Source organism: Strix aluco, chromosome 12 (genome assembly GCF_031877795.1).
Source record: "Strix aluco isolate bStrAlu1 chromosome 12, bStrAlu1.hap1, whole genome shotgun sequence".
NCBI lineage: Eukaryota > Metazoa > Chordata > Aves > Strigiformes > Strigidae > Strix > Strix aluco.
Window position 1 is genome coordinate 5,675,837 of NC_133942.1, and position 27,541 is coordinate 5,703,377.

The 27,541-nt window shown below is 46.3% G+C and overlaps 1 protein-coding gene across 3 annotated transcripts in view; it reads left to right on the forward strand.

The window, feature by feature from the left end:
* The first annotated feature begins 109 nt into the window (after positions 1-109).
* The window catches only part of ARID3B (AT-rich interaction domain 3B), a 36,875-nt gene continuing 9,443 nt past the window's right edge, over positions 110-27,541 (forward strand). For 2 of the 3 annotated variants that reach the window (XM_074837182.1, XM_074837183.1), the window contains exons 1-5: positions 110-247; positions 3,073-3,743; positions 13,078-13,149; positions 14,730-14,802; positions 26,710-26,893. In XM_074837182.1, coding sequence (XP_074693283.1) covers positions 3,162-3,743; positions 13,078-13,149; positions 14,730-14,802; positions 26,710-26,893 — 911 coding nt within the window. In that variant the 5' untranslated portion in view covers positions 110-247; positions 3,073-3,161. The remainder of the gene's footprint in view (positions 248-3,072; positions 3,744-13,077; positions 13,150-14,729; positions 14,803-26,709; positions 26,894-27,541) is intronic. The other variant, XM_074837181.1, reaches the window with a different exon arrangement.

Genomic DNA, 27,541 nt, shown 5'->3' on the forward strand with positions numbered 1-27,541 from the left:
CGCCCCTTTCCCCATAGCTGTTTCCGGGTGCGGGGCGGTCGCGCTCGTTCTTCCGTTGCTGGGGCCGTACCCGGAAGTGGGGCGGGCGCTTCCGTTGCTGGGCACCGCCTCCGCCGCCCCGTTTCCGGCTGGGCTGAGGAGGGGCGGCGCGGGTGTGGGGGGGGGAAAGGAAAGAGGTTGTGTTGCGGGCGGAGCCGAGGCGGCCGCGCACGGGCCGGCAGCAACCCGCTCCCGGGGCCCGCGGGAGGTAACGGCCCCGTTCGCCCCAATGGGGAGGGGACGGCGGGGAGTTTGGGGCGGCTACCGGGGGGGCGGGGAGCGGGTGGTGCCGGGGTAGCTGAGGAGGGAGGGGGCGCTACTGGGGGAATGGGGGGGCGGGGGGAGGTTGCTGGGGCCAGGCCTGCACCGGGGGCCGGTACCGAAGCGGGAGGGGGGTGGGCTGGAGCTCACCGTCTGCTTGGACGGGTGGGGCCGGGGGAGAGGGGCTGGTCGCCGGGTAGAGCCACCCGTCCCCGAGTAGGTCCCCTTGGGGGTGTGTGTGGGGGTGTTTAGTGGTTTTGTGGTGGTTACGGGGCAGGGGTCTCCGGTAAAACCGGGCGGCGGCGGGGGGAAGGCGTTGATGGAGTTGTTTACTACCCCGGGAGACCTCTCCCCTCCTCGGGGCTGGGAGGCAGGCTGCCCTCGGCTGCTTATCTCACGCTTTAACTCTTTCAGGTGGTTTCCACTTGGAAAACCTCTTTCCGAGCGTTGTTGGCACGGAGGCAGGCGTTTTCCCAATTACGCTGGAAATAGAGCTAGTTAAAAATTCAAATCAAGGGGCTTTTTAATTAAAGTGCTCTCCCACAGGGATTAAAAACCGCACAAAGGCTGGTGCGTGAGGACCTGAAGGTTAAACTGATTCCTTTCACTGCCTTGGTTGGGAGAGGCACCAGAAGTAAGCTGAGGGGTAAAATGGAAGTTAAAACCTGCAATGGTTTAATGTTATTAGTCTAGTTGTGGTTATCTTAAACTCTGTCCTGATATTGTGACTTAATTATTTGCTGTGAGCAGTGCATCTCCTTGTTGACTTAAAACTCACTGTAACGTTGGCTGCTTCTCCACAATAACATCGATACTCACCGAGGGCAGGTTTTGCCATACCCAAAAATCCATCTTTTTAGAGGCTGGCGAGGTTTGTGCTGGTGAAAACCCTCGGCAGCCGCGCATAAATCCTGCAGTAACCTGTCACACGCTATTGTACCTGAACTCCGGGAAATACGCGGGCGCCGCATACCAGGGTGTTGCTGCACCTGAGGTGTGTTTGCTCGGCGTGTTAGCCGAGTATCAGGTCATTTATTATCGTTAACGTACCCGAGGTGTGTATTAACTGCACGCCCTGCTGAATATCCCCCAGGCAGGAGAGGTGACACCTCACCGGCCTCAGGTGCAACAATATACAGCAAGGTGTGGGCTGTAGGTGCTCTAGCCTGGTTTATTGTGGCTGTTGCAACACCCGCACCAGTTCATTGTTGCTTTACTGAAGGAGTGTGTGTGTGGAGCTAGGCCAGATGGTGTATTGTGCGTTCCTAACGAGTCTAAGACTCTTTTCAGCTGCCAGGTAATGCATTATTGCTCCTGACATTCAAACCACTAATCCACTTTATATTGTTTCATTTGCAAGCTAAAGCTATGCCGCTGCCTGCTAGATAAAAATGCAAATGCACCGGCCAGGCTTTTCATTTTGGTGATGGGCTGTTATTTAGCGCGGGGAAGAGTTTGCAGAGGAAAAATGAGTTGGGCATCGTAGCTTGCAGGCGCTTTGTACAAGAGATGCGGTCTGACCACCTTAAAGGAAGACCTGGAGTTGTGCTAGGGATGCTGGAAGTTGTCTTTCACTTTTAAAACTGGTCTCTGGTAGGTTATTTGTTGTTTTAGAACAGAACTGTGTCTGTTTTGAAAATGCGTGTTAGCAAAACAGTCTCTTTTTTCAAGTATGTGGCTTGAATAGGACAGTGCTGGTTGTAAACAGGGCGGTGGGAGGTGGCCAGGAGACTCTGTAGCTTGTCTGTAGTTGGCCTTTCCTTTGTTTCTCTAGGCTGACTGTATTTTGATATCGATGAACCTTGAAGGGCATCAAGTGAGATGTTTAAGCATCTTTTTACATTTAAAAAAAAAAAAAAAGTGAGAAGGACCATCTTTGTCAGCAGTTCCAGTTTGTGACACAAAGTCCAAAATACACATGCTGATTTTAATAGTTGGGGATTAAAGGTGTAGTTGTCTTTCTAGGATTTACTGTAGATCAGAGCTGTGTTTCTGCCTGTGGTCTGTTCTGTTGGCCTTTGCTCAAGAGGAGGCTAGAGCTGGCTCAGCATGGGCTTGCTGCAGGTCAAAATGGAGAGCTAGGAAAGCTCTCAGGTCCTTCGGCTGGGAAAATCGAAGGGAGGCCATGCCTGGGGCTTGAGATGCACTGGCAACTCTGGGAACCAGGAGCAGGAGTTGCTTGGTGCTCAGCAATCTGCTTCAGGCTACAGTGATCTCTGCTTTACTCTTGTCTCGCCCTACTGGGGAAAAATAATGGCTAAATATAGGGGTTTTTTTAAGACAGACATATAAAATGTAAAGAATTTAGTAACGTAATGAAAGCATAAAAGAATTCAGAGATAACTGGTGTGCAATAAATTCCTGCCCATTTTTTAACAGAAATATGGTCGAACTTATCCCGACTATCTCCTTTTAAGGTAGTACTTTCAGAAGCACCAAACCCTAGATGTTAAACCTAACATTTCAAAAGTAATTATTTAGGAAGCGTGACAAAAAACTGAACTGCTGGGACTGTGGACAAAGGCATTTCAGATGCTGTCTTTGGGGTATATGAAACTGAGGTTATAGCGAATGTGTTCAGCTTGAAAATACAATTAAACAGTCTGAAAATTGAATGCAAGTTTGAGCCTGAGGCTGTTAAACATGAAGCTGATTGTTTCACGGTCTCCTGCACAGGAAAGAGTATTGGCTTTGCACTCTATTTATCCTCTTCCTGGGGAAAAGATGAAAGCATTTTATATTCATACAGACAAATATTTGTCTATCTTTCAGATTCTGCCAATCTCCCAAGGTCGGGGCTTGAACCCTGCCAGATAAAGTCAAAAACGCCCCCCTCTTTTCCCAGCCATGCAAACTGCGGGATGAAGCTGGAAGCTGTGGTTGAGCAGCTGCAGAAGCAGCAGCAGAAGCAGCAAACACCTCTGCAGATGGATTCCAGGGAGAGACAGCAGAGGCAGATGAGAGAAGCCCAGCTGCTCTACACCCAGCAGCTGGCTGTGCAGCAGGCTGTCCTAGCAGCCACATCTGGCAGGGCTTCGGGCGGCTCTGCTGTTGGTCCCTTGGCCAGAGGCCCGCCTGCAGCCGGAGCTACGCGGGCTTTTGATCAGAGCAGCATGAATTCGGAGCCAGAAGAGGAGGAGGAGGATGAAGAGGAGGATGAAGAGGAGGAGGAGGAGGAAGAAGGGGCTTTGGAAGGTGGCGATCTTGAGGATGGCGCTGATGTGACTGGAAAACAAAGCTGCTCTGCTCTGAAATATTTTCACGCTCCCAAAGTTGCCCATCACAACCAAAGAGTGGCCTCTACCTCTAATCCTCTTCCAGCTTCGGGGCACCAGCGGGGACAGCAGGGCAAAGAAGAACAGGGTAAAGACACTACTAAGCAACCGTATTGCGGTTCCCCGTCTGGACGCCAGAACTGGCGGTTGGACGAGCAGCTCAAACAGGTCAGTGTTAACGTTACTTCCTTCTGAATAAGAATGACCATGATCAGTCAGACCGAGGATTTCTTTAGCCCAGTGTCCTGTTACAAGCACTGGCTGTTAGCAAGGGCGTTGGAGAGAGTGCAAGAACCGGGCACGTGCAGAGCGTCGCTTCTCTGGTGTACTCTTGCAGGTTTATTCTTTTAGAAAGAGATTTTGCAAGAACTTGATTTGCTTTACAGATACAGGTTTCCAGCTAATGATCTAGAAACCCCAATCTGTCAGAGCCTCTGTGGGGAGGTGAAGGTTTGATCTTTGGCATGTTTATCTTCTACCTCGCTGCTGCTGTGCCATTCAGAATGGAGCAGGCTGGTGTTATATTTATTTTTGGTGCAGACGCTTGCCTGCTAATGTCTCGCTCAAGTTATTTCACATACGACATCTATAACCCCTCTGTAAGACCCTCAGGATGCAGCGACTTTGGATTTCTGGTTGGTGGTGTGGGCAGGCAGGGAAGAGTGTGTGTCCTGCCACTGATCCTGTGAGTAAGCAGAGCCACTTTATATTTCATGTGTGGGAAGGAAGGAGCTCACTTGCTACTGCTTGGGTTTGGTAGGAGGTTAATTCTGTGTTTGAATGAAGAATTAGTACTCCTTGTAGATAAATGCCAGAGGATCAAGAATTCTTTTCTTTGTTGTAAGTGGGTATTTCAGTTAATGTAGTACTTGTGTGCTGTTTTGTTACAGAGCTAACTCGAGTAGAGTTTCAAAGACATTTACAGCATTTATGTGTATTGAAATTGAGCCAAAGGACTGCACAGTGTAAATAAAGAAAAAAAAAAAGCTGGATTTAATTGTCATTATCTACAGATGTTAGCACGAGTGTGAACAGGGTTAGATTTTGCTTCAGGTAATTCTTTGAGCTAAGAAACCTTGTATGGACAAACACAGAGCTGTTTTCCTTCCCTCCTGCAAACTCTATGAAGGAAAAAAGCTGGAGCTGCCTTGTGGCTGGTGAACCATAGGTGTTGGAAAGTTTGCTGTGGGTGCTCAGAGCAGGCTCTTCCCTTAGCTGCTGGCTGCATGTGCAAGATGATTCGTTTTATGCTGTCACATGGAGCAGTTTGAGGAGGAACTGCCAAAGCCCAGCAAGCTTTATTTCTTCTCCCCTTCCATTTAGTGTGGCCTGTAGGCCCCTGCCCAGCTGTTCCTGCAAAACCGTACCAGTTTGGTGTTTCTACACCAAGGCCTGTGGCAGGAACTCCTCGAAGTTGCCAGGTGAATGGCATTTGTGCTACTGGTGCTATAAAGCATGCTGGCGAGGCAGCCTTGGTGCATGGGATGCAGCAGGCAACCCGTTGCCACTGTATTTTTCTCTGTGCTTGCTCCTCAAGAGGGGTTGGGTTGAAAAAGAGAGTTACTCAAGCTGTTGGTAGGGAAATGAGGTGGGTATGTCGGACAGGGGACGGTTGCTAGAGAAATTGCTTCAGAATTTACTGGATTGGAGTGACTGGCAAAAACTTCCTCTTTCAGGTCTCTGGGTGGAGAATAGTAGGCGGGACTCTGGTGTTAGAGGGATCACTTTCTAAAAAAGAAAAAAACAAAACAACCCAATAAACTTAGCATTAGTCTTTGGCTGTTTTTATTTCTAGCTTGGCTGGAGCTAACAAGTATGTCATTGTGCTTCTTTCCAGTACTTGCTTATCTTGAGAGTCCTGTGAATCTTACTGAACTAATAGGCTTGATTCCTAGGTCATTTGCCCTGTTCTGGGAAGACAAATGACCATAAGCATGCCAGATCTGGTCTTAGTTGATGTGGAATAGCAAAAAAAAACCCGAAACAAACTACTGCTTTACAATTGGCATACTGTGCACTAATACTGATCCAGTTAGTTTGGGCCATTTCAGCAGTAATCAGGTATATTGGTAGTAGGTTGCAGCTCAGTCTGATTTCAGACCCACTTACTCTGGAAGCCAAAGTGCTCAAAACTTCACCGGGAAGCAAAACTTTTAAAAAAAATATCTCTTGCTGCTATGTTAAAGTATGTTTCACTGCTGGGAAGGCAGACAGTACAGCGGTAAAGAAAGGAATTAGCGACTTTCATGGACATCAAGTTAGGGAATTAATTACAAAGGACTGTCAGGGATGTGCTGTGCTACAACAGTTCTGGATGGTGGCAAGGTATGGCAGAAAGTTGTCCCAAAATACTGTTTCCTGGTAGTGTCATTGAAGGTGGAGTACTGGGCTAGTTGGTGTGGCCCGGCGAGGCCTGGCTTACATCCAGAGTTATGCTGGTGAAGGTGCTATGGTGTGCTCAACAGCCCATAGTGAAGTGCCCAATATTAGTGATGCTGGTGCAGTATATTCACCTTGAGTAGGGTAAATATTGCAGATCAACTTGTTTGCATTCACCAGTGGAGTCTGCATACCAGGGAGTAAAAGTTTAACTGCAGTATACCAGTTCAGAGCTGGTGAGCTGGGAACTGCGTGGAGGTAGGAATGAACCAGGGAGCCAGACAAGAACTGTTAGCTGGGGTGACAGCAAAGGGGAAGAAATGTGTGTGCAGCTGTGGGCTGTCCATGTAACTCCGTGTGCTAAACGGTAGCACGCTGCCCCAGTGCAAGCCTTGCTTGAAATTTTTCATTTCAAGGGCTTACTTTAAAGATACCGGGCTTTTTCTTTTTGTCTTTGTCTAAAGTGGTTGCGTTAGGCAGAAAAACCAGAATCAAATGCAGAAGTGCCCGTATTCTCCAGTTTGTTTTCAAAATGATTCCTGAACTTGTCTGTTTTTTAGCTTCTGTTGAGATGGTGGCTAATAACCAGTCCGTATACACTGCTTCCAGCTAGCTCTGCTCTGCGAGTATTTGTGGTATGCATTACGGCTGTTGCTTGTGGAAGAGGGGGAAAAAGTCACTTCTATTTCTTTTCAAGTGTGGATCGTTCTTCTGAAAGTGATGCCTTTGGACAAAAATGTATCTTGAAAGTGTAAGGCTAGGATTGCCTGGAAGGTATGTGGTATGAAGATGGCAGAAAGATAGAAACTACCAGCAAGATCAAGCCCCATTCTGTTCAGTCCCGGACAGCCAAGTAAATAATTGTAGAACAAGCCGGCAGACAAAAGAGCTGGCTCAGCTTATGACATAGGGGCGGTGGGAATCCTGTCAGCACAAAACAACAAGGGAGTGGAGTTGCTTGTCGGGGAGTTGCAGTCCCGAAAGAAGAGCCGGGGGGGTGTGCTCAGCTCGCCTGCTCCTCGGACTTGCTCAAATCCCTTGCAAATCCATCACGGCTCCGACAGCCGAAGGCTCCAGCAGCCGTCCTCGAAAAGGGCGTTGTAGCTGCCTGTCTTTGAAGAAAAATGAGTTTTTAATTCCGCGGGTGAAAATGTTGCTTTTAGCAGATGGTTGGGTGTGGGTCCTGGTCCCGTGGGTTCTCGCATTGCTTGGCGATGTCTCTGGTTCCCTGGGAGAGCCGTGTAGGAACGGCAGGACCACGGCCGCCGTCGTGCGGGTGCTGCTTGCTCCTCTTCCACCCGAGGCTGGTGCTCAGCACTAGCATGAGCAGTTTTGTCAGGCTGTTACTACAGCGCACACATTAGTACGTGCATTCCTTCGTGGAATGTAAAAATAAAGCCAAGGTTTTCAGGCATCAGCTGATACTTAATGCCTTCTTAAATACAGCAAGGTAAGTCTCCATAAAGCAGCTGTCTGACTTTTAGAGAGTGGCTTGTGGTCTGGTTTTTGGGGATGTCTCATGTTAGATTCTCAGAAATCACCAGTCACTCCTGAAAATCCTGACCTAAACTTTTACAAAGGTCATGGTGTTTATTAAGATAAGTCAGCTTAAAATAATTACTTCGCTTTTGCTCTAGGGTCTAGGAATGAGTGGCTGAGATTCCATAACCTTAAGTATGTGCCTCAAGTGGTGTGTGTATTGAGGTATTGCTCAGGAGATACTCATTAATCCAGAGGGGGTGAAGGTCCCAGGAATAAAAAAAGTTGCGTTTCACACGGTGCATTTTTTGCCTCCTAGTTATTTCAGGTATCCAGGGCCCAATTCAAGGGTTGGATTTTTAATTCCTTATGTGGATCATTGGGTATTTTTCTTTTGATGGTGTAGTGGGAGGAGAATTCTTCATTAATAGCTGGTGTTAGAGATTTGGTTTCTTTTTTACTGAAGGCTGTTTTCCGTAAGAACAGATTTTAATTCTTAAATTGCCAGTTGCTGCTTCTCTTGAGATTCATGGTTTAGGTTTGTTTTGATGAAATCTTCATCCCTGCTTCTGCCATAGCACCTAACTTGGTGTTCATACTGGTATGTAACTTCAAGTGAAGCATCAGTGGTTGGAGCAACTAGTTTTTAATATACTGAATAATGTATGGGAGAGGAGAACCAAGAAACTGCTTGTGATAATGACTGTAGGCAGCAGCCTGCAAACAACTTGTGTTAGACATCAGAGAATTCCCCCCAATCTTCATCTCAGGAGGCAGTTCCAGAGGCTTCATCAAGGCTATGTTATATTGCAGGAACTGCTATATCTGGAGCAAAGGAGCAGAGCGAGGAACTCATTTATATCCTGGGGAAGATATGGCCCATTTTAGGATTGGGTTGGGTGCTAAATTTATCTTTAGGAATAGTTGCAGCTTGTCTCCTTCGGTGCCAATTTATAGAAATCCTAGCTCACACTGGGGAATGGTAGGTGGAAAGAGCTCGCATGTGTTGTATTCTTGCACTTCTGTTTTTCTCACTTCAGAGTAAATCTGAGACTCATGTGGCAGTGAGAACTTCTCTTCCCACAGCCATATAGCACTGAACAAATCTTCTTGTCACATTTTAGTTAATTCCTCTGAGTATTTGTGAATAGGAGTCATTCACAGAGAGTACAACTTTTCCTTAAGGATAAGGAAGCAAATTCCTATTTTGCAAAGAATTGTGTCGATGCTGCAGTCACTAGGTCATGGGAGCATTTAAAGAAACGTAATAAAAAAAGTAATGAATCTGTTAACTTCAGTCTGTTCTTTTAGTTTCCTTCCCCATCCTCCCTGCCATTCCTGAAATCACTAAAATGCTTTCAAAACCTATCTTTGAAGCTTATAGTTATTGAATTGAGCTCTGTTATTAGTAAGACTGGGAAGGGTTTATTCCAATTTCAGCAGAGCTTTACCAGGCAGCTTGTGCACACAGTAATTATAACTTGGTTCTCCATGCTTGAGAACTTGCAGCTCAAGGCAGTAGTCCTGATCTTATCAGTGTTTTGTAGTACAACAGTTTTCTTTATAATAGCATCTGTTTCACTTCCTAAGGCTTAACTCTACCCACAAAAGGAATTTCTGTGGATTCTCTGATAATCCTGAAATTGCTGCCCCTGTACCTTTTCATTGACTCAGTGCTTTCAGTTAACCCATGGGGTAGGGGAGGGGCTTTTTTTTTTTTTCACTGCAGTATTTAGCCTAGTCCCTAAGTGGGTATTTCAGCAGATTTCTGCCCTAAAACCTCTCAAAACTGGAGGTCTGCAGTAGGGAGGTACAGAATGATGCAGTAGAGTTTCATGCCAGAAGTTTTTTCCCACTTTTCTTTTACATATTAAAGCTTTAGTGGGTTCTCTCCAGTTCAGAGTTTGTTATTTGAATACAACTTTGTAGCCAGGGCTTTAGCTGAGCCCCTCTCAAACACCTGTATGAAACTGGGGTGGGGGAGAAGGGAATGATCTGGCACAGGAGCATTTCAAAATCCTCATCAATGTCCCTGTTTGCACACTAGCTGCAGTTGTGCAGGCACAACTGGAGAAGGAGATGATGAGCTGCTGTTCTGTTTGCCTTAATGCTTCACTTCATTGAGCACAGTTTTGATTCTTTAGTCTCTCAGAGGGACAGATGCGTGAGGTGGTCATACTTGAGAGGTAGATGTCCTGCAGAGAGGGGGTTAGGCTGCTTATTTTTAAGGTTTTTGTCCTTAAAAGAATGGTCTGGGTGAAGCAGGGAAGCGTTTGTCATCTCCTTTTCTGTCTGCTTGGCAACTCAGGGTTAACTCTGGCTTTTGAATGTGGGATTGGAAACCAAAATTGCTCTGGACATCTGAGCTTCCCTCTAATAAGATATTCCAGGTGGTTAGGGAGTAATCCTAAAATAGCTCCAGATATAATTGCTTCTGAAGCCAGGCCCGCAGCCTCTCGGGGAGGGGGTGGTCCGGGGGGCTCGGATGGCCTCCGAGGTGTGTCTGCAGCGTGGGGAAGGCTCCCTGGCTCTGCCCGCAGCCCATGAAGGTGGCCAGCCCTTCACAACACCTCTGCCTTCCCCCTCCTGCTCGGCATCAGGGGGTAAAGCACAGCCAGCGCTGCTTTTCTGCAAGAAACCAGATAAATTCTTGCCCGTGGTAACGCAAGAGCTGTTTGTCAAACATCAGCAAATTCCCTTGATACAGGCGGGTGGAGGGAGAGGCAGGACTCTCCCCAGAGAATGACCTGCCTCTCTGAACAGTGTTTTTTCCTTCCTGCAACTATTGCCTGACTTACACAAAGGTCTTTTAATGACTTGTGAGGATATATTGATTTCTCAGGTTCCTGCTGTTCATACGGAGGAGGGCTTCCCAGCATAGGGTAACTTTGTTTTCCTAGGAGGAATGGAAAGGAAGCTTGATACCAAAGCTCCTGCTGAGCTCTCTCGCTGTGCAAAGTGTAGTTTATTCTGCGTATGGAGCACCTCTTGCTTCAGTAGCTTCGTGGGGCTCTTTACTGATTTACCTGTTCCAGTTGTGCTCCAATCGCTGTTCTGACTGCTGCCAATATTTGGTATCTTTGGTTGTAGCCTTGGCACGGACCCAGAGGTTTTGGTGAGCAGAATAGTCCCTCAGGATCAAAGCTGAGGCCTGGGAAAGTGCCTGTCGGTGCTTGTACTCTGTTCTCTGAATAAATAAGGCTTTATTCCCCAGCTGCTGAGCTGACATTTCATGCTAGCCTGAGACTTTGCTAACTCCGCCACCCAAAACAAACCTGTGCTCTGTCCTCATGTCTCCACAGCCCATGTGTTGTTTCAGTGCACCCTTGCTGATTTACACCACGGCGCCTGCTGCTTGCACCGAGGTGGATGAGAAGCACGCTATCTTTTTCTGATAGCTTGACGTGGGGAGTGGTAACTGGCTTTAAACCTTCCCAGCTATTGCAGGAGGAAATGCTAATGCTGTCCGCTGTCTCTCACCTCGGACTGCTCCGTGTCATGCCAGGTGATGTCCATCTCTGCCAATTTTCTGGACATATGGCAAAACACTGATGGCTTCAGCTAGCTTTAAGCTCCTTTTCAGTAGCAAGGTGTGGGGGAGCATTACTTCTGTGCTCTCGAGCATCTCAGGATGTAGGTATGGGAAGTAGGGTGCATATATTCTGCTTAATCTTTATATTAAACCTTAATCGTGTAACTCTTTTCTAATTACCCTTTTTCTTCAAATAGAACAAGTAGAATAACGTCTAAAGAGTCTTTAATCCCATGGAAAGTTTTGTTCCTGGAAATTTTACCAAGTTCAAACCCACTGGCAGTAGAGAATTATCTCCTTTAAACCTTCTTCACTTTCCTGTCCCTGTCTTCAAATGTAGCGGAATAAGCTCTCAGCATGACCAAAATTCCCTATGAAAGCAAGTGTTTTGCTTCTTGGAGCACCCAGTTTAACACCACGAGCAGTTTTGCTCTCTGGATTTATAACCAAATACAAACTTGGGAAGAAAGCAGCTCAGCCCTCTACGAAATCACTTTGCCTTGGAGTGTGTAAAGTTGAGGATGGGAAATAGCTTCTGACAAGACTGCCTCTTACTCTGACTGTTTACATAGGTTTGTTGATCTGAGTTCACAATCAGTGGGGTTTTAGGAGCAGCTGGATGTTACCATAATTAGCAAAAAAACTGTGTTTTTAATCTCTGCTAGCAAAGGACACCCAGATGAATCCTCCTGTGAACAAAACCGGTCGTCAGATCCCTTCCTAGAGAGGGCTGGGAATTGATCTGCTGTAATAAACAGCTGACATAACAGAAGTGGCAATAATCCCCCATTAAATATCTTTCAGTTGATGGGACTCAGTGGATAATTGACTTTCCAGCAGGAATTACTGGCTCAAACTAAATCAGCAGGCATTAGGGCAGCTCACTGCAGTGTTTTTTAAAGGGGGAAATGTAGCTTTGCCTGGCCTTGACAAGAGCTATTCATCTTTCTAATTCAATGTATGTGTCACAACCAGATGACTCCCAAGATTTCAGATATTGGACCACCTCTCTAATTCACATGCTTTTTTTTTGCGTTGAAACCTCTTGCTATCTTCAGTGCTTTTCTATCTGCATTAGGATGCTGTGTGATCATCAGGACAAGGGTAGCCCAAGCTACCTTGCCGGGTGGATTTGGCTGTTCTCTTTCCTGGAGCGGCTCTGGAGCACTTGCTATACTAGAGCTTTATGAAGTTTATGGTTTAAAGATGCTTGAATGGTTTTTCAGAATCATTCTTCTGGTGTTGGTCCTGCTGTACAGCCAGAGGCTGCCTCTGCTGGTTTCCAGCCCTGGTGATCATTTCAGGATGATGATTTACCAAGTAGAATAGGCCTAACTAGAGTAATCCTTTTAATGCCAAAGAAGAATGAACCTTAATCCAGCAAAGCTGAGCTTTCCATTTCTGTGGGGAAAATCCAGATCCAGGAGCTTCCAGAAGTAAGTGTCCTGGGTTGGCGAGAAGCTTTCCAGTGGGTTTACTTCCCTGTTTCTTCAGCATACTCTGGTTTTGGTTTTGTAGGTGAGCCGGGGGAGGACAGAAGGGCATTTCTAAGTGTGTTCGGTGTCACCTGGTGAGCAGGAAGGGCAGGATGCCTGGGTAACACCTACACCTTTCACTAGGGGCTCTAGGATGTGCATTGGTAAAAAGATGGACATGGAGAGCAAAAGCATCACCTCTCTGTTTAGGTGTTGGACCTTATTTTACAGCAAATCACCTGCTCCAGGGGGGTTAGTGTACTTCTGTTTAGCAGATGAAGACAGGGGGCTGTTGATGGTGTTGAGGACTTTAGAATGGTTTTCCCTGGTATCAAGACAACTTTTTTGAGATGCGTTTCTGTGGGAGAAAAAAAGAGCTGAAAAACTTCCCCTACCTTCAGTAGTTGCCTGGAAAGTGAAATGGCACTTCCCATTTTGGGCTGAGTGTCAGAGATTCCAGGAAAGTGTGCTGTGACAAATGCACAAATGTCCCCCATCTTCCTAATCGTCTTGATCTAAGCCAGCAGCTGCTTTTGCACATGTTTATGCCCAAAAATGCACATTTGCAAGCTTTCTGGAACTGTCCACAAAGCCTTTCCCTGGAAATCCTTTCACCCTTTCATTTCTCTCTCCCTAGAACGGCAACGTGACCTGGAGTGATGAAGGTGATGGATGCAGAGGAAGAGAAATTTCAAGAGACTTTGCCAAGGTCAGTCTGATCATGGGGATTTTTGGGAAGGGGTAACTTTGGGAAATTCTTCGCCTGATCTGTGACAGAGGGTGACTACAAAGTCCTCACTGTCCCTCTGTAGTGAATTTGTAAGAAAACTGCTTTGTCCTGCAGCCTTCTGCCCTCAACCTGCGATTTTGTTACCTTCAGTCACTGGAATATAGATTGAACTAAGACTTAATAACCACACTTTTGACATTTAAATTCTTAGTCAATACTTTCTCCAGCTGGGGGAAGAGTATTTTGTTTCTTGAACCTGATTAGCCTTGTGGTGGTGGGTTTGAATGTAGCAGCTGTGTGTCACATCAGCCAGAGGAATTCATTTTAGACTAAGCTGGCTCTTTCTGAAAGGGTGCAGCTAATTGCTCTGCAAATACTGGTGTGTTTTCTTCCCAGAGCTCAATGTGTGAGAAAGCACAGAGCTTCATAGGAAACGAGCCCAGAAAGTCCCTCTTCTCGACTAGATGAATACCAAGCAGCTAGCAGCACCTACGGAGGGGCTGAAATACGTATTTCCCAATGAATCTTTGCTTTTCTGTTTTGCTGCTCCGCAAGCATAGCTACAACAGGCAAAAAACCCCTGGAGTGATGCAGGATTCCTCCTCAAGGCAAACGAGAGAAGGAATCGAATTCTTCATGTACAGCGTTGTCTTCTGTCTTATTCTATATCCTCCTGCATCTCAGTGAGAGACTGACTTCAGGCCTTTCAGCCTGTCACTTTATGGCCTCACAGGATTCTTGATAGGTGAAAATTAGATTCTTCTGTTTGAGGTAGTTGTAAGATGACACTCATGCCTGACCCTTCTGAAAAATCAGTGGATAATGTTAGCATACAGTGCCTCCCCTTTGGAATAAGCTGCCGGTGGAACTTTCTTTTAAATGCTTGGGTTTTTAAGCCTTTTGGTAAAATGATTTCTGCAGCAAATTGGTTCCAGGCTGGTTTCTGATATTTTTGAAGGCTTTTTGGCTTATTTTAGAGGAGCCTTTCCTGCCAGGCATTAGTAGTTACAGGAAAGCTTTATCCTTTCATCTCCTCCTTCAAGGGACTTGGGAGTTTGTCACTTACTTGACAATCCCTGACGGAGGGAATCATGAGGCTAGGAGAAGCTGCGGAGAAGTTTACTTCCCTGGTGCCTCAAAGGTGTGGGCCACTAATCTGCCCTGACCCACTGTCACCTTTCTTTTGGTTGTCTCATCTTTCTTTCCAGCTTGTCTTAATAGTTTCTCTCCCCTTTGGTTTCAGGTGGTTTCAACCCCTGCTCTGTAGCAGTGCTGTTAACTGAGTGGAATCCTGTTCCCTTCCGGGTGCCAGTCTCTGCTGTGCCTGGATGAGTTACTGAGGGGCTGAGCAAGGCAAGCTGTAACGAGGGGCCTCAAACTATCACGGCAGCCTTGGCCGCCAAATTGCTCAGGAATCCTTCCTTGTTTCGCCTCTTTGCCTGTGGCTGCCTTTCACCCCCCCAGTACAAACACCAGATCACTCGCTGGAAGACACTAGTATTATTACTTTATTTTCTGTCTCATTGTGAATTGTGCCTTCGTTTTTATTTTTCCCCCAGCTCTATGAACTGGATAGTGACCCTGAACGGAAAGAGTTCCTGGATGACCTCTTCATCTTTATGCAGAAGAGGGGTGAGTGAGCATTTGTTTGAATATCGATGGGATAAAATGGGGCAGAGGGGTGCTGCTGCTGTTTTTGTTCTTCCCTCCTGAGTTGGAAAGATCAAATCCAGCCCTTAAACTTGCACATCAGGTGAAAGAGCAGTGGTAAGACTTGAGATATTTGCCTCGGGAGATGAGCGCAGTAGGAAAACTACCCTGTGACTTAATTTCACAGACACTATTTCTTTACCTTCCTACTTCATACTGATGTTGCCCTTGCACTGAAGAGCCCAAGAAGCCTGATTCCCAAAGGATTTCTGAAACAAGGCTGAGTACCACTGGGGGTTCTCTGGTCTCCCCTTCAGGTGGCACGATCACACATCTTGTCATGTTTGATTTCAATGGCATGTGGAAACTGAGTGTGAATGCCTTCACAGTCTGCACAAAGTAGTGGCATGCAATCTGGGGACTGGGAAAATAGACACCAAGCCACATTTTCCTGTAGATTCACAATGTGTCAGCTTTCCGTTTAGTAATTTTGTGTAACCGAGTGCGGAAGCGCGCAGTTTCTCACATTCCTCCCTGTGGTGTCAGCAACTTGCATCTCTCCTTGCTACAGGAGCCGTGATGCATGTGTGAAGTAGCTTAGCTGGGATGTCACAAAAGTCTTTCTGTCCCCCTAGTTATCAAAGTTCTGTTCCCTCATTGCAAGCTATTCGTAATAAAAAATGTACGTATATGTGGTATTGTATAAAACATAACTGGACATTTGTGGTAAGTCCTTTGTGGTGCTCTCTTCCTTTACCCCTCCAAGCATGCCAGGCCAGACGGACTCTTCCAGCAAAGGTGCTTCAGACAAAAAGTGTTAAATTGCGCTATAGACCTTTTCATTGTTTCCAAAGTCTGCTGAAGGTAGGTGTGAAGAGCAGACATAAAAAGGACCCTTTGCTCCCTCATGGCATAATGGCCTCTGAGCCTGCTGGACCAAACGAGCCAGGCTGTACTTATTTGGAAGGGGCTGCCTTAGTGCCACAAACCCTCAGAGTCTAATAAAGTGTAAAGATGCAACCTCTCAGTCTCATCCATTTGAAAATTACCTGGTTGTTGGGTTGGAGCTAGAGTCTTATTTCCAGTTGTCTTTTGAACCCTGCATCTTCAGATGCATCCCCCCCTGCGGATGACTAGATCACGAGCAGAGGAAAGGCTATCCAAAATGCAGCTATTGCAATTGCTCTCCACATCCGTGTCTGTTTTTCCTGGCATGGCTAGAGCTGACAGCTGACCTCTGTGGATTTTCACTCTCCAGCAGTTTTGAGGTTATGCTTCCAAGTCAATTAAAAATTAGAGCCAGGTTTTGCTGATATTTTTGGCTTTTGTGTGCAGAGGCATAACCAAGCTTAATTAGTTTACTTGCAAATGTTAACCTGAGCTCGCGTGTTAATGTGAGGGCTGGGATGACTGACAGAGAAGACAATAATCCGAAATGTGTGATTGGCAGCAATAGAAACCTCCAGATACCTAGAGAGAAATCTGCTTAATACTTCAGTGTCTCCTTCCTATTACCTTTTAATTATTTATAATTGACATGTTCCCGGTGCAGGGGCTGAGCTGGTCACCAGCTGGTTGCTGTAGGAGTTTAGCTTTTAATCATCTGGGCATTTCCAAGTGTATTTGTTTCTGGAGACTCCCTTGTTTTCTTGGTTGCTAGAAGGCTGAAAATGAAATATAAGAGCCCAGCACCCATGGGGGGAGATGCCATGAACTGAGAGCCCTCTGCCAGAGAGGCTGGAAGTGTTTGGCCCTGCTCTGGGGAGCTGGCTAGATGGCAGGGTATGAGGCAGTGGTATGAAGCTGGCTTTATATTTTGGGACCCCCAAAAGAAATAGGCAGAAGGACTCTGGGGAGCTAAGCTTCTTCAGGTTGAGAGGAGAACTGAGCAGCATATGTTGAGCTATAGGAGGCAGCTTCTCTTCTGTCATTAATCTGAGCTGCTGTGTCTTACTGTAAAGGAAATCTTTTGACTTGGCATGGTTTTTCAGAAGCTGTACTGTCCACTCTTCCCATGCTTGCTCTCCCCAGCATTATCTACAGCAGGGCTTCGGTTTTCTAGTGAGCAGATCAACTTGCCCACTGTGTCCTATTGTGGGATCTTCAAAAATCTGGGAACTCCTACAGCAAAGTTATCATAGGATACCATTCAGACTTTCATTTCTCCTCCCCTTGCTTTAGGTGCCAAACAAGCATCCTAAACCAAACAAGGCTGAACAGCTGCCTTGTTCTGAAAGGGTCCCCCAAAGATGGATGCAATGGAGGCCTCATTGCACCTGAGAGCAAAGTGCTGTGTTTCTTAGCTAGTATGTGTGAAGAGCTGGTTAATTTGCACCTCGTGTCTGAAGGGAATGGAAAGCAGCTCTGCTAATAAACATTGCTGGTGTAAAGATGGGGGATTTTGCTGTTGTCCAGAAGGAGCTGGAGAAGTGCTGGCTCTTGTTTAGGGCTGATGGATTTGGGGCACAGATTGCTAAACTGATGCTGAACCAAAAAAAGCCTGATGTGAAAGATAAACGACAGATTTCACAGGAGCTACTGAGTAGTTGGAGGGATGAAAAGATTTGGTTGTTGGTGCTGCTGTTAGGAATGTACCTAGAAATGTGAAGCCATGAAACAGGCTTAATGCAGATCAAATGTGCAGGTCTCATCTGCCTCTGAGCACAGCAGGTTGTCGCTGAATGACCACAGCTGCAAGTGATAAAATGGCCCTTCAGTGGCAATAATGATGGAAGAGGGAGATGAGAGGAAAGCTGTAACTCTTCCTTTGTTGGATGTTTTATTCCTTGTATGTGTTTAGGTGAATGGGTCCCACCATGGCTGTGATTGAAGGGGCAGATGGGGAGAGGAGGGGAGACCAGCCGATGAGAGCAATTAGTGTGCAGGACTAGCTTCAAACCAGGCCTACGACAGGACCAACCTGACGCAGCTCAGCAGGGATGATGCTAGTTTGCTGTGTTACCACTTCCACCTTCTCTTTTCTCAGCTCTTCTGCAGTCTCAAACCAAAGGTTGTCCTTCCTCAGACTGAGCAGGGATGAGCAGCTTCACCAGTGGTTTCCCTCCATCTCCACTGCTGATCTGGTGTCTTGTGACCCGTTCAGCCTCGATGTCTTAAGGTCTGGTTTCTCAGAAGCTGTATTTTTAACCTCCTGCTGCATGAGAAGCCACCTTACGGGCACGTTTGTGGTTCAGGGCATTTTTACAGGCACGGGCTGAGGCTTCTCTGCTAGTGCACTGTGGAGTGGGTTGCACTGCAGGCACAGAGGTGGGAATTGTTCTGCCTGCCACTGAGGACACTGCAGGCAGGAGCAGTTTTTTAAGTGCCCAGGCTAGAGCTGTGTCCACTACAGTAACACAGGGTAATCTTGTGTTCCCCCATCTTTGGTATCACCGAAAAGAATTTTATTACGGAAATGCACGTAGCCAGATGGACAAGTTCATTTACGCAGATCAGACTCGGTCTTAGAGGTGATGACATCTTCACTTCTTTTCAGGTCTTTCTCACCCTGTGAGCATACCCTGAAGCTGAATTTTTTTGTGTGTGTGATAAAAGGCATAGATATGATGAGTAGTAGAAAAACGTAGGTGTTAGCCCTGTAGCATGTACTAGGTAGCATAGCTGGACTGCTTTTTGTCCCCAGGTAGTGAAGCAGTGTTAGTGGCATGATTCTTCCAGCCACTCAGGCAGCCACCAGTAATTGAGGTGACTGTATTCCACTAGTGCTGGTCAGGAGAGAGTTGGAGTAGTGGGACTGTTTGATCCCCTGGAAGGATCAGCAGTGCTCCTGCAAGACATTCCTCCTGAGCAAAGGTTTGATGGGGAAGAGATCTAACTGCATGCTATGGTGTATTAGGAAAGGCTCCCTTTCAAGGGAAGCTGTTTTGTTCATTTTAAGTACTGCCTTTGTGAAGACCTCATAAAATGTCTCCAATTGTACAGCTCTACTAATTTTGTTCAAGGTTTCTGTGTGACCTTGGTTTTCCCAGATGGCTTGACCATTCTGTTTTTTTATGTGTATATACATAGAAGGGGCTTTGTAAGTCTGACCGTGTGGTTTTAATGTTTTCCTGCTGTTGTATGCTGTCTGCATGTTTTAGATGTGGAAATACAACAAATCCAGGGTATTGACAAAAGCATTTACTGATGGATTCTTTTATCTGTAGGCCAAGTGGTGTTTATGAAATGTTTGTTCAGGGAATACACTTCATTCCTCTACTGATTCAATTTTGCAGGTTTCTTTTGATCCTCCGGAGATATTTTTGAATCTGAATTAAGCAATGTAGTTCTCTAAATGAGACATCAATAGACATAAATTCTCAGCATCCTTTGCTTATGCTACCTGGTTAATGCTGAGCCACAGCAAATGCTTCCCTAAATAGCAGATGATGTTCTGCAGTGGAAAATTCTCACCCGAGACACTGCAGAGGTCTCTTCTGGATGGTCCAAATTAATCAGGCAAAGGCGTCTGCCCCGTTAGACCCTTGGATTTGTGCGCAGCTGCGTCTCTGCCTCCTGTACCTCCTTTGAAGAACCTCTTCTTTGGGCAACTGTCCTGACTTAGACTCAGGAAAAATGGTGACTGGTGTCTTGTGCAAATGGTAAGCAGTGGGGATCAGTGAAATATTTTAGGTTTTTACTGTTACATTGTTAGAAGGAATGAAAAGAATGACTTCTCCTTAAGTGGCAGGGGGAACTGGCATTCTGGTTTACATTCCTCTGTATTCTTTAAGTAGTTTGAGCCTTTCAGAACAGGGAACAGAGAATGTACTACTCCATGTACTTAAACACTTTGAAGTGATGCTAGGGTAAAAACAGGTGCAAAGCCAAGTGCTTGGGATCTTTGAACAAGTTGAATCCAGCTCCTCTGCAGATGCAAACTCCTGCCTGTACCTGAGGTAAGGTTCTCTGTAGCATCCAGAACACTCTCACAGGGGATGTTTTGCCCATCAACCTTAGGTGCCAGGTGACTAAAAGTCTCCACCAGATACATAAGTAGATATTTTCGGGGAGTTTACTCAGGCAAATTTGCAAAATTTGCATATCACAATAACTTAGAAGTAGTTATCAGCAGGCCCTTCCCATAAAAAACCAAACTTTCTCCCCTTCTGTTTTTCATACATCAGAACATTCATTGCATCAAAACATTCATTGCAGACAGACGTGAGAATTTTTTTCTCTAATTTGAAAAAAGTCTGGAAGTTTCCCTTTGGAAAGATCTAAAAAAATCTTTTCTGGGAAAATACCCAGTACAGTACAAGTAATTAATATCCCTTGGTTTTAGGCAGCTGAAAAATGGTGGTTTAGAGTGACTATTGCTTTAGCTCCAAAGAAAAATCCTATTGGAAGCTGTAGTTGTAATTAATGGGAAAATAGTATTAGGACTTTACTTGGTTCTGGCTTACAGGAGATTTGTTTTAAATATAGTCAGCATGAAGAATGTTTGAGCAGCTTAAATGTTTTGATATGAAGTGAGTTGGCACTGGACAAGGGTATAGAAGAAATTAATTTGAAATAATTGGCTGTTGTTGCTTTGCATGAACCTTTCTGTAGCTTATTCATCTGATAGCAGTCTGCTCTAGTGATTGCCAGCTGAAGATCTCTGAATCCCAGGTGCTTCTTCCTGGGTCTATGGAATTGAGTGATGAAGTCAAAGGGGCTTTTTTTCCTCACTTCCCCTGAAGATTGAGATGTTAAATTGTCACATGTTTCTCCAGCATCTCAAAGTCTGGATGTTTGTGTCTCAAACCCTGGTGGTCTTGAGTTCTTTCTAATATTTATACTTCCTCTTTGCTACGGGTGTTCTTGGCCTTCCCCCCCCCCCCCCCCCCCCAAAAATTTTAACAGCATGTTTTTCTAATGGGTAATGAAGTGCTACGCTCAAGCAGTGGAGAGATGACACTGAAGAGATGACCCTGTAGATATCCAGGTGGATGAAAGAAGGTAGAACTGTTTGGCATGAAGATGCTCCAATTCTTGACTTTGTGCAGCCTTGTCTGACTTCATTTTGCCCAGCTGCCCTCGTTTCTCCACATTGCCTTCTGCATTTGTACCTGTCTTTGCCTAGAGAAGAAGAGGTTGTCCGCTTGGTTCAGAGGTCATATGTATGGAAACCCACCACCAGTTGCGTGGTGGCTCAACATCTGGTGAAGAAATTTGTAATAGCAAATATATTGGACCCAGCTGTGTCAGTAGCAGCCAAACAGTTGGGCTGGAGTTGAGCTGGGTATAAGAGAGCAAATCTCGGTGGGATCTCTTGTTTTGGGGATGGAGAAACACCCTGTGTGGGAAGGTTAATGTGGCTGGAGCCTGGGCTAGTACAAGCGGGGCACTGGATGCCAGTTAGGCTGCCTCCAGTTCAGCAGCCGAAATCTGATAAGGGGCTGCTGTCAGCCTCACTTATTGAGGAGGGAAACAGAAACTTGATGGCGTTTCAAGGGGTGCAGATAAGAAGTGGGCCTCCTGTCAAATAGAGCATGATTAATTACCCTCTATCCTGGCTCCTGCTTTGATAGGAGTGTCTAATGGTCTGCAGGCTTGCGGATCAGGTGGTGACATTCCTGTTGGGAGGTGAGAATGCCTGCTGTGGAAGTGCCATGCGTAGGGAGAGATTAGATCAGCGGTGGCACGGGCAGGGAGGAAGAAGGGAGAGGTGGTTTCCCTTCTGCATACCTTTTTATTTTAACGTGGAGTGAGTGCTCGGGACAGGACTCAAACCAAATCAACAAATAAAACCTATACAAAAGAGCTGGAGTGGCTGAACAGGCAGCTTTGCATGAAGCCAGCCAGAGTTTGTCCTTGGAGAGGAATTCAAGCAAACCAGGAACTGAGGCAGTGCAGGGTTCAAGTTGATTTGCTTGTGTGCTACACTGCTGGTTTGCTGTTGAACTGAATTTTACCCCTGTTTAGCCTGGGAGAGTGGGGAGATCATTCATACCAAGTAATTGCTCTGTCTGCCTTCAAAGAAACCTGAAGATCTCTTCAAGGTTTGGTTCAAAATTTTTTTAAATCACTGAGGACTTCCCCAGTCTTCTGAGGAAAACCTGGTTTTTTTGGCTGTCTGATATTATTTCTCTTCAGAACATAGAGCAAGAAGTGGAAAGAGCAGCTCTTTCCTTACCTGTACAGGTCGTGGCTTAAAAATGCCCCCCCTTTATGCCTGTTTTTCACTCCAGAGTGTGCTTTATTGCAGTTGGAATGTTGTTCTGCAGAATAAATATTTGGGATTCTCACCTCCTTTGTTCCTTACTAAAAAATGGACACTTCTGAAAGTAAATTGGATAGGAAAAAAATGGGAGGTGATTGAAAAAGTAGTGCTCCAGGCTGGGTATAATTAACTGCTCTTTGTCTCTTGCGTGCAGGACAAGTCGTGGCTTAGGCTGCTTGCTGGTGGGGAACTCCCTGCAGTAGGCATGGCTCAGCACGGGGAGAGGAGAGTGGCCCTTGGCAGGGGATCTCCATCATGGACGACTCGCAAAACCGAGCAAATCCCTGCAAAACGACAGGGGACTTCTTTTCTATAATTTGGTTAAGAACAGTCTCAGGGACGGTTCTTGTTTAACATCAGTCTGCATCTTCAGATTTAGATCCAACTGTGAAATCTGGCTAAGATAGGATAAAGAACAGGAAAAAAACCCACCTTGGGCAGCGTGCTTGGATAGGTGAGGAAGATGTTAGTCCAAAGCTTAGTTCCCCTTCAAGAAATGGGAAGGCTGAGCCCCAGCACTGAGCGAGTGGCTGTTGCTGCAGGGGAGCGGAGCCTGCGTGTGCTGCTGGCTCAGCCCATGCCCCTTCCCCAGATACTGGTTCATTGCCAAGAGATGTAAAAACAGTCATTCAAAGATTATCTAGGGTTTACAGCTTCCTCAGTCCCTTCTTAAATAGCTCTTAAAGAACAAAAATCAAACAGTTGCTCCCTCTGCCTCTCCAGCGCAGGGGACATAGGGGACATTCAAGCCTATCCATATAACCCCTTTAGGCTTCTGTTATGTCTGCCTGAAACAGAAGAGGCTTTTGAACAGGGTGAAACAGCTTGGCAGAGGGGGCTGCTTGTTTCCCTTGAAGGACAGAGATGTTTATAGCTACAGTCAGGCTTCCTCCAGGGAAACTCTTTATTCCAGAAATCAGAATTGTAGTTACAGCTGTCTTTCCCTTCACAAAGCTGGGAGCCCATGGGCTATGGGATGGTTCCTCTTTCTCCTTCCAGAGTTTGCCTGCCCTAGAGTTTGTCTTCCTGGGGTCTCCCTTGCTCATCAACTGTGTATCATCCCTTTTCCAGTGGAAGCAGACTCCTTGTGTCCCACCCTTTGGCTGATTCCTTGCAGGAATGACCCGTATTTACATAGCTGGCGTTATGCTAAAAGGAAAAAAAGTCGTTTACCGAGAAAATGAGGAGAGGAGCCAGTCATCTTCCTTGCCCTCTTCTCAAGTTGGGCAAGGCTTCCGGCTCTTTGCGAGCACAGTTCGTACAGCATTTCTGAGAGCCGGCAGAATAGAGAGGCTTGAAAGTACAGTAAAATGAGTTTGCCATCAAAAGGCAACAAGTCTTATGCTGTGCCCCCGGCTGCTGACCTTTCCCTCTGGAATTCTCCCCTCTGACCTCCGGATCATTAATCCTGATGCTGCCAGATGACAGTAATCCATCATGGCCCCTGACAAGCCTTGCAGCCGCCTGTGAAAGGATCCGCTCGGCTTCAGCATCCAATCGTCCCATGATACTCGTTTTTCAGCCTTTCCTGTTTGAGCGCTGGGGGTTTCCAATAAAGACTTTATCGCCTTGCCTTTCCTCGGAGAGGGGCTGGGGGAGGAGAGGGCAGTGAGAGCAGCTTCTCGGCTCTTTTGCAGTCAGATCCTATGAAACATGCAGAGCCCTGGCTTGCTCTGAAAAGTACAGTTAATTTACCAGGTCCAAACCCCAAATCATTCTTTACTAACTCTGGGGGAATATTACTTGGAGTGGTACTATGAGAAAGCGTGGGAGGAAAATTGCATCTCCATGCTCAAGTGGTAGAAGGAAGGGAAGTAGTTTTGTCCCTGCTGTAAAGTTTATCAGCCTGCATAAAGAAATCTTACGGGGGGGGGGGCGGCGGGGGAGGAAGCTATAGATTTTAGCTTAGTTTATAAAGCTACAAATTAAATTTCAGGGCACTTTGGTCTGCGGGTCTTGTTTAAAAGCAAACTTCAGGAAGGGAAGGTGTCAAAGGGGTAGTAACATGAGGCAGGGAGGTCAGATCTGATTGCTGCTTCGACTCCAGCTACGAGCAGGCTCTCTGGAAATACATTTAAGCCTTTATTTCCCACTGATGTAGATAATGTTTGTCCCTTGCATAGGAGCATTTGGATAAATATACTTGTACCTTTTCAAATGCTGAGATGGGAGAATCCAGAGAAGAGTAAAACTGCTTAGGATAAACGCAGAATAAATGTGTATGTATACAAGTATAATATAAAAGTAGATATTTCCTTATACTTCTGCATTAGCAGCTTGTTTGCCCGAGGAGCCTTATTCATGATTGTTCCCTTTCGCTCTCCATCTGGTCACTGTCCAAAGAGAGCTGGATGAAAGTCTCTTCTGGACAAGTTAATGCTATTCCCTAAATTGGATTGGGGAAAAGTGGGTGGCTTTGAGCGATGCAGCGTCGCTGCAGGAGTGGAGGAGAGAGAGGGTCTTGATCCTGCCCCAGTGGAGCAGAGGCTTTGCTGGCAATGCAGTGCCACTTAGGGCACCCCGGCTTTCCTTGCTGCTGGGGCAGAACTGCTAAACTCTTAATGAAGGGGCATTTTGGGGTGGAAAAAAGCCACCCCTGGCTCTTCCTAGAAACCTCTGAGATAAATATTTCCCTGCTTTTCACTTGGAGTGGGCTGGGTGTGACTCTGGTTACTGTGGCTCAGCTGATGAATGATAACTTAAGGCTGGTAACATGATCACTCCCAGCCCTCTGTGTGTCTGAAATGACGCTGTTAGTGTGCTCTTAATCTTTGCAATAACACACCGAGACAAAATGGTGGCTGAGGAAAACCCGAAACAAACTGAGGATTGCATTTACACAGGCTGGCCTTTTGGGAGGGACCAGCTCCTGGCTTCAGGGGACCGGCTGGGATGGATGGAGCCACAGGGTGTTTAAACAGTTTGGAAACGTCTCTATCTCTGCTCCCTGAGGGAACTGTTGTCTCTGAAATGCAGGAAGAGGATCTGATGCAGTTTGTGAAATTACTGCTTTGTGGACTTTTCTGTTGTGAACAGGGAAGGGGTTGTTTAGACAAGGCAAGGAAAAGAGGATATGATAGATATAAAATGGCAGAGCATGCAGACTGAGCCTGATCAGGTTGCTCTTTATGTTTTCTTACTGTTTAAGAGTTAGTAACTTGATGAAATTGAAGGCAGCCCTTTTAAAGCTGAAAAAGTTTACTTTTTTCTAGCCAACATCTCATTAACCTGTGTGAATTGGTACCATGAGCTAATGCATAACAGACTTCAAAAAGAAAAGAGGAAAAAAAAAAAAATTACACTTACATGTATAATGAGGACATCTGCAGAGCTGAGCTGAAGTCCTTTTCACTAAACAGAATAAACCCCATTTATAAGGGCCATAAACTGCTCTGCTTCGGGGCATTAACCGAATCGCTGGCTGATGAGCAGTGGCAGAAGTCTCCCCTGTGGGTTGGGTATTCCATAATTGTCCATTACAGCGCTTCGCAGGCTTTCCTGTAAAGGCTGGTGCTGACCATTGTGGTAGGCAGGATACTGACCTCAGATGGACGGCTCTTTGATCCAGGACAGTATTTCCTACGCAAAATAAAAGGTTTGCTACATCAGCATTTTCCCCCCCTCTTCCTCTCCTTGCCTAAATCTCATTAGTTTGACCTTTTCAAACCCTGCATGCTTTATCACTTTAAGGTGCTGCTAAAAGGGCACTATCAGGTTAAAAGTCAGATTTTCTTACCTCTGTTAACCCACCAGATGACAAAACTGAACAGGAAGGATAGAGCCGTTTCCCTGTCTGCCCTCTCTATCCTCGCAAGGATAGAGCAGGACCTTGTTCTGGGCTCCAGAAAGCGCTTGGATGCCCAGTGCTTCTCCCAGCAGCCATGAGGATGCCTGGCTTTGCCGTGTCAGCCACCGGGCACGCTGATGCTCCGTTACACTGCTCGTTTGTTCACCTCCACCATCAACACGATTTCTCTAGCTTTCTCACAAGTTACTGCTCCAGCAGCTGGGTTGCAGTTGCTACCAAGGTACACGCGTGGCCTCATCAGCGTGTCATTTGGGAGCGTGTTCGGGGAAAAGGAGTGGGAGGGTGAAAATGCTTTGTCAGAGCAGAAGCTGTAGCAAAACGTTATGCACATGCTTGTGAGGGAGGACAGAGGTAAATGTACAGGGGGGAGGGCGATGCTCTCAAGTGTCACGTACCCTTTTCTGTTGCTGTTCCCAGGCAATACAGGATAGCAAATCCTGGGGAGTGAGGGAGCTGAATCCCAACGTAGCTCAAGTTGCCTGGCTGCTCAGCCCCTTCCTGAACACAAGCAATACAGATTTTTATCTGAGATTGCCCTGGGAGCTCATAAAAAATGATTCCTCTGTGCTGCTCCCTCACCCCTAGGATTGAATAGTCCCTACTTCCCCTCTTTCTATTTTAGAAGTTGCTCTTAGCTGCAGGTTATTATTTGTCTGATAATTGCTTTTGCCTACAGGAAAGGATTTTTCATGAAAAGGACGTGCCATGTAGCTACACTTCTCTGGCTCATTTACTCACCCATTGAGAGGTCTCAAGTCAGGCTACAAATAGAGTTGCCTGAATTTCCTATTAGAAAGAAGATCGATAGCCCCAACCTGCCGGTTTTCTTGGCTTCATTTTCTTTCTGACTCCATTCCCTGCTGTTTCCCTGCAGGAACTCCCATCAATCGGATCCCCATCATGGCAAAGCAGATCCTGGATCTCTACATGCTCTACAAGCTGGTGACGGAGAAAGGAGGGCTGGTGGAAATCATCAACAAGAAGATCTGGCGAGAGATCACCAAAGGCCTTAATCTGCCCACCTCCATCACCAGTGCTGCGTTCACCCTCCGAACCCAGTAAGTCCAGAAGGTCTAACAGCATGGATGTGAACTGGGGACTGGGGAGTGCCACCAGGGTGGAAAAATGGGAAGACTAAGTTCTACTCTGTGGCCAGGGAGGAGCTGATAAATTCCTTTAGTTATCCCTCTCACCCAAAGCTTGCAGTTCTTCCTTTCTATTCCTTCTCTTGTTTTTCTTCCTGAACTCGTTCCCCTTGCATCCCTACAATCCCAGCACGATACGACGTCGCCTTGTTCGCTGTGCTCTGCACCTCCCTCCATCCTGTGCCTTCCTTGCCTCTTCAGAGCTTAAACACCTCGGGGCAAGGAGGGTCTTGCTCTTTCTCTGGAGAGCACATGGCACAGCGAGGAGGGAGGGAGGCCTCCTGATTTGTAGGCATTGAGTATTAACTTGATCATTTAATGTCTGTTATCACTACTAAGTTTGTGGAAACTTGCATTCAGCACCTAATTCCTGTGAGGATTGCTTTTCTGACCCACAGTACCTCATATTGATTAGGCAAGCAAAAAAAAAAAAAAGGAAGAAAAAGCAAAATAAGCAGAGGAAAAAGAATGGCAAAAGTAAAACCTGTTGTAAAATTTGAGCAACAGGGCAAAGCTGTGCTTCAGTGACTTGAGCATGGAAGGCTGGACTCTGGGAATCCA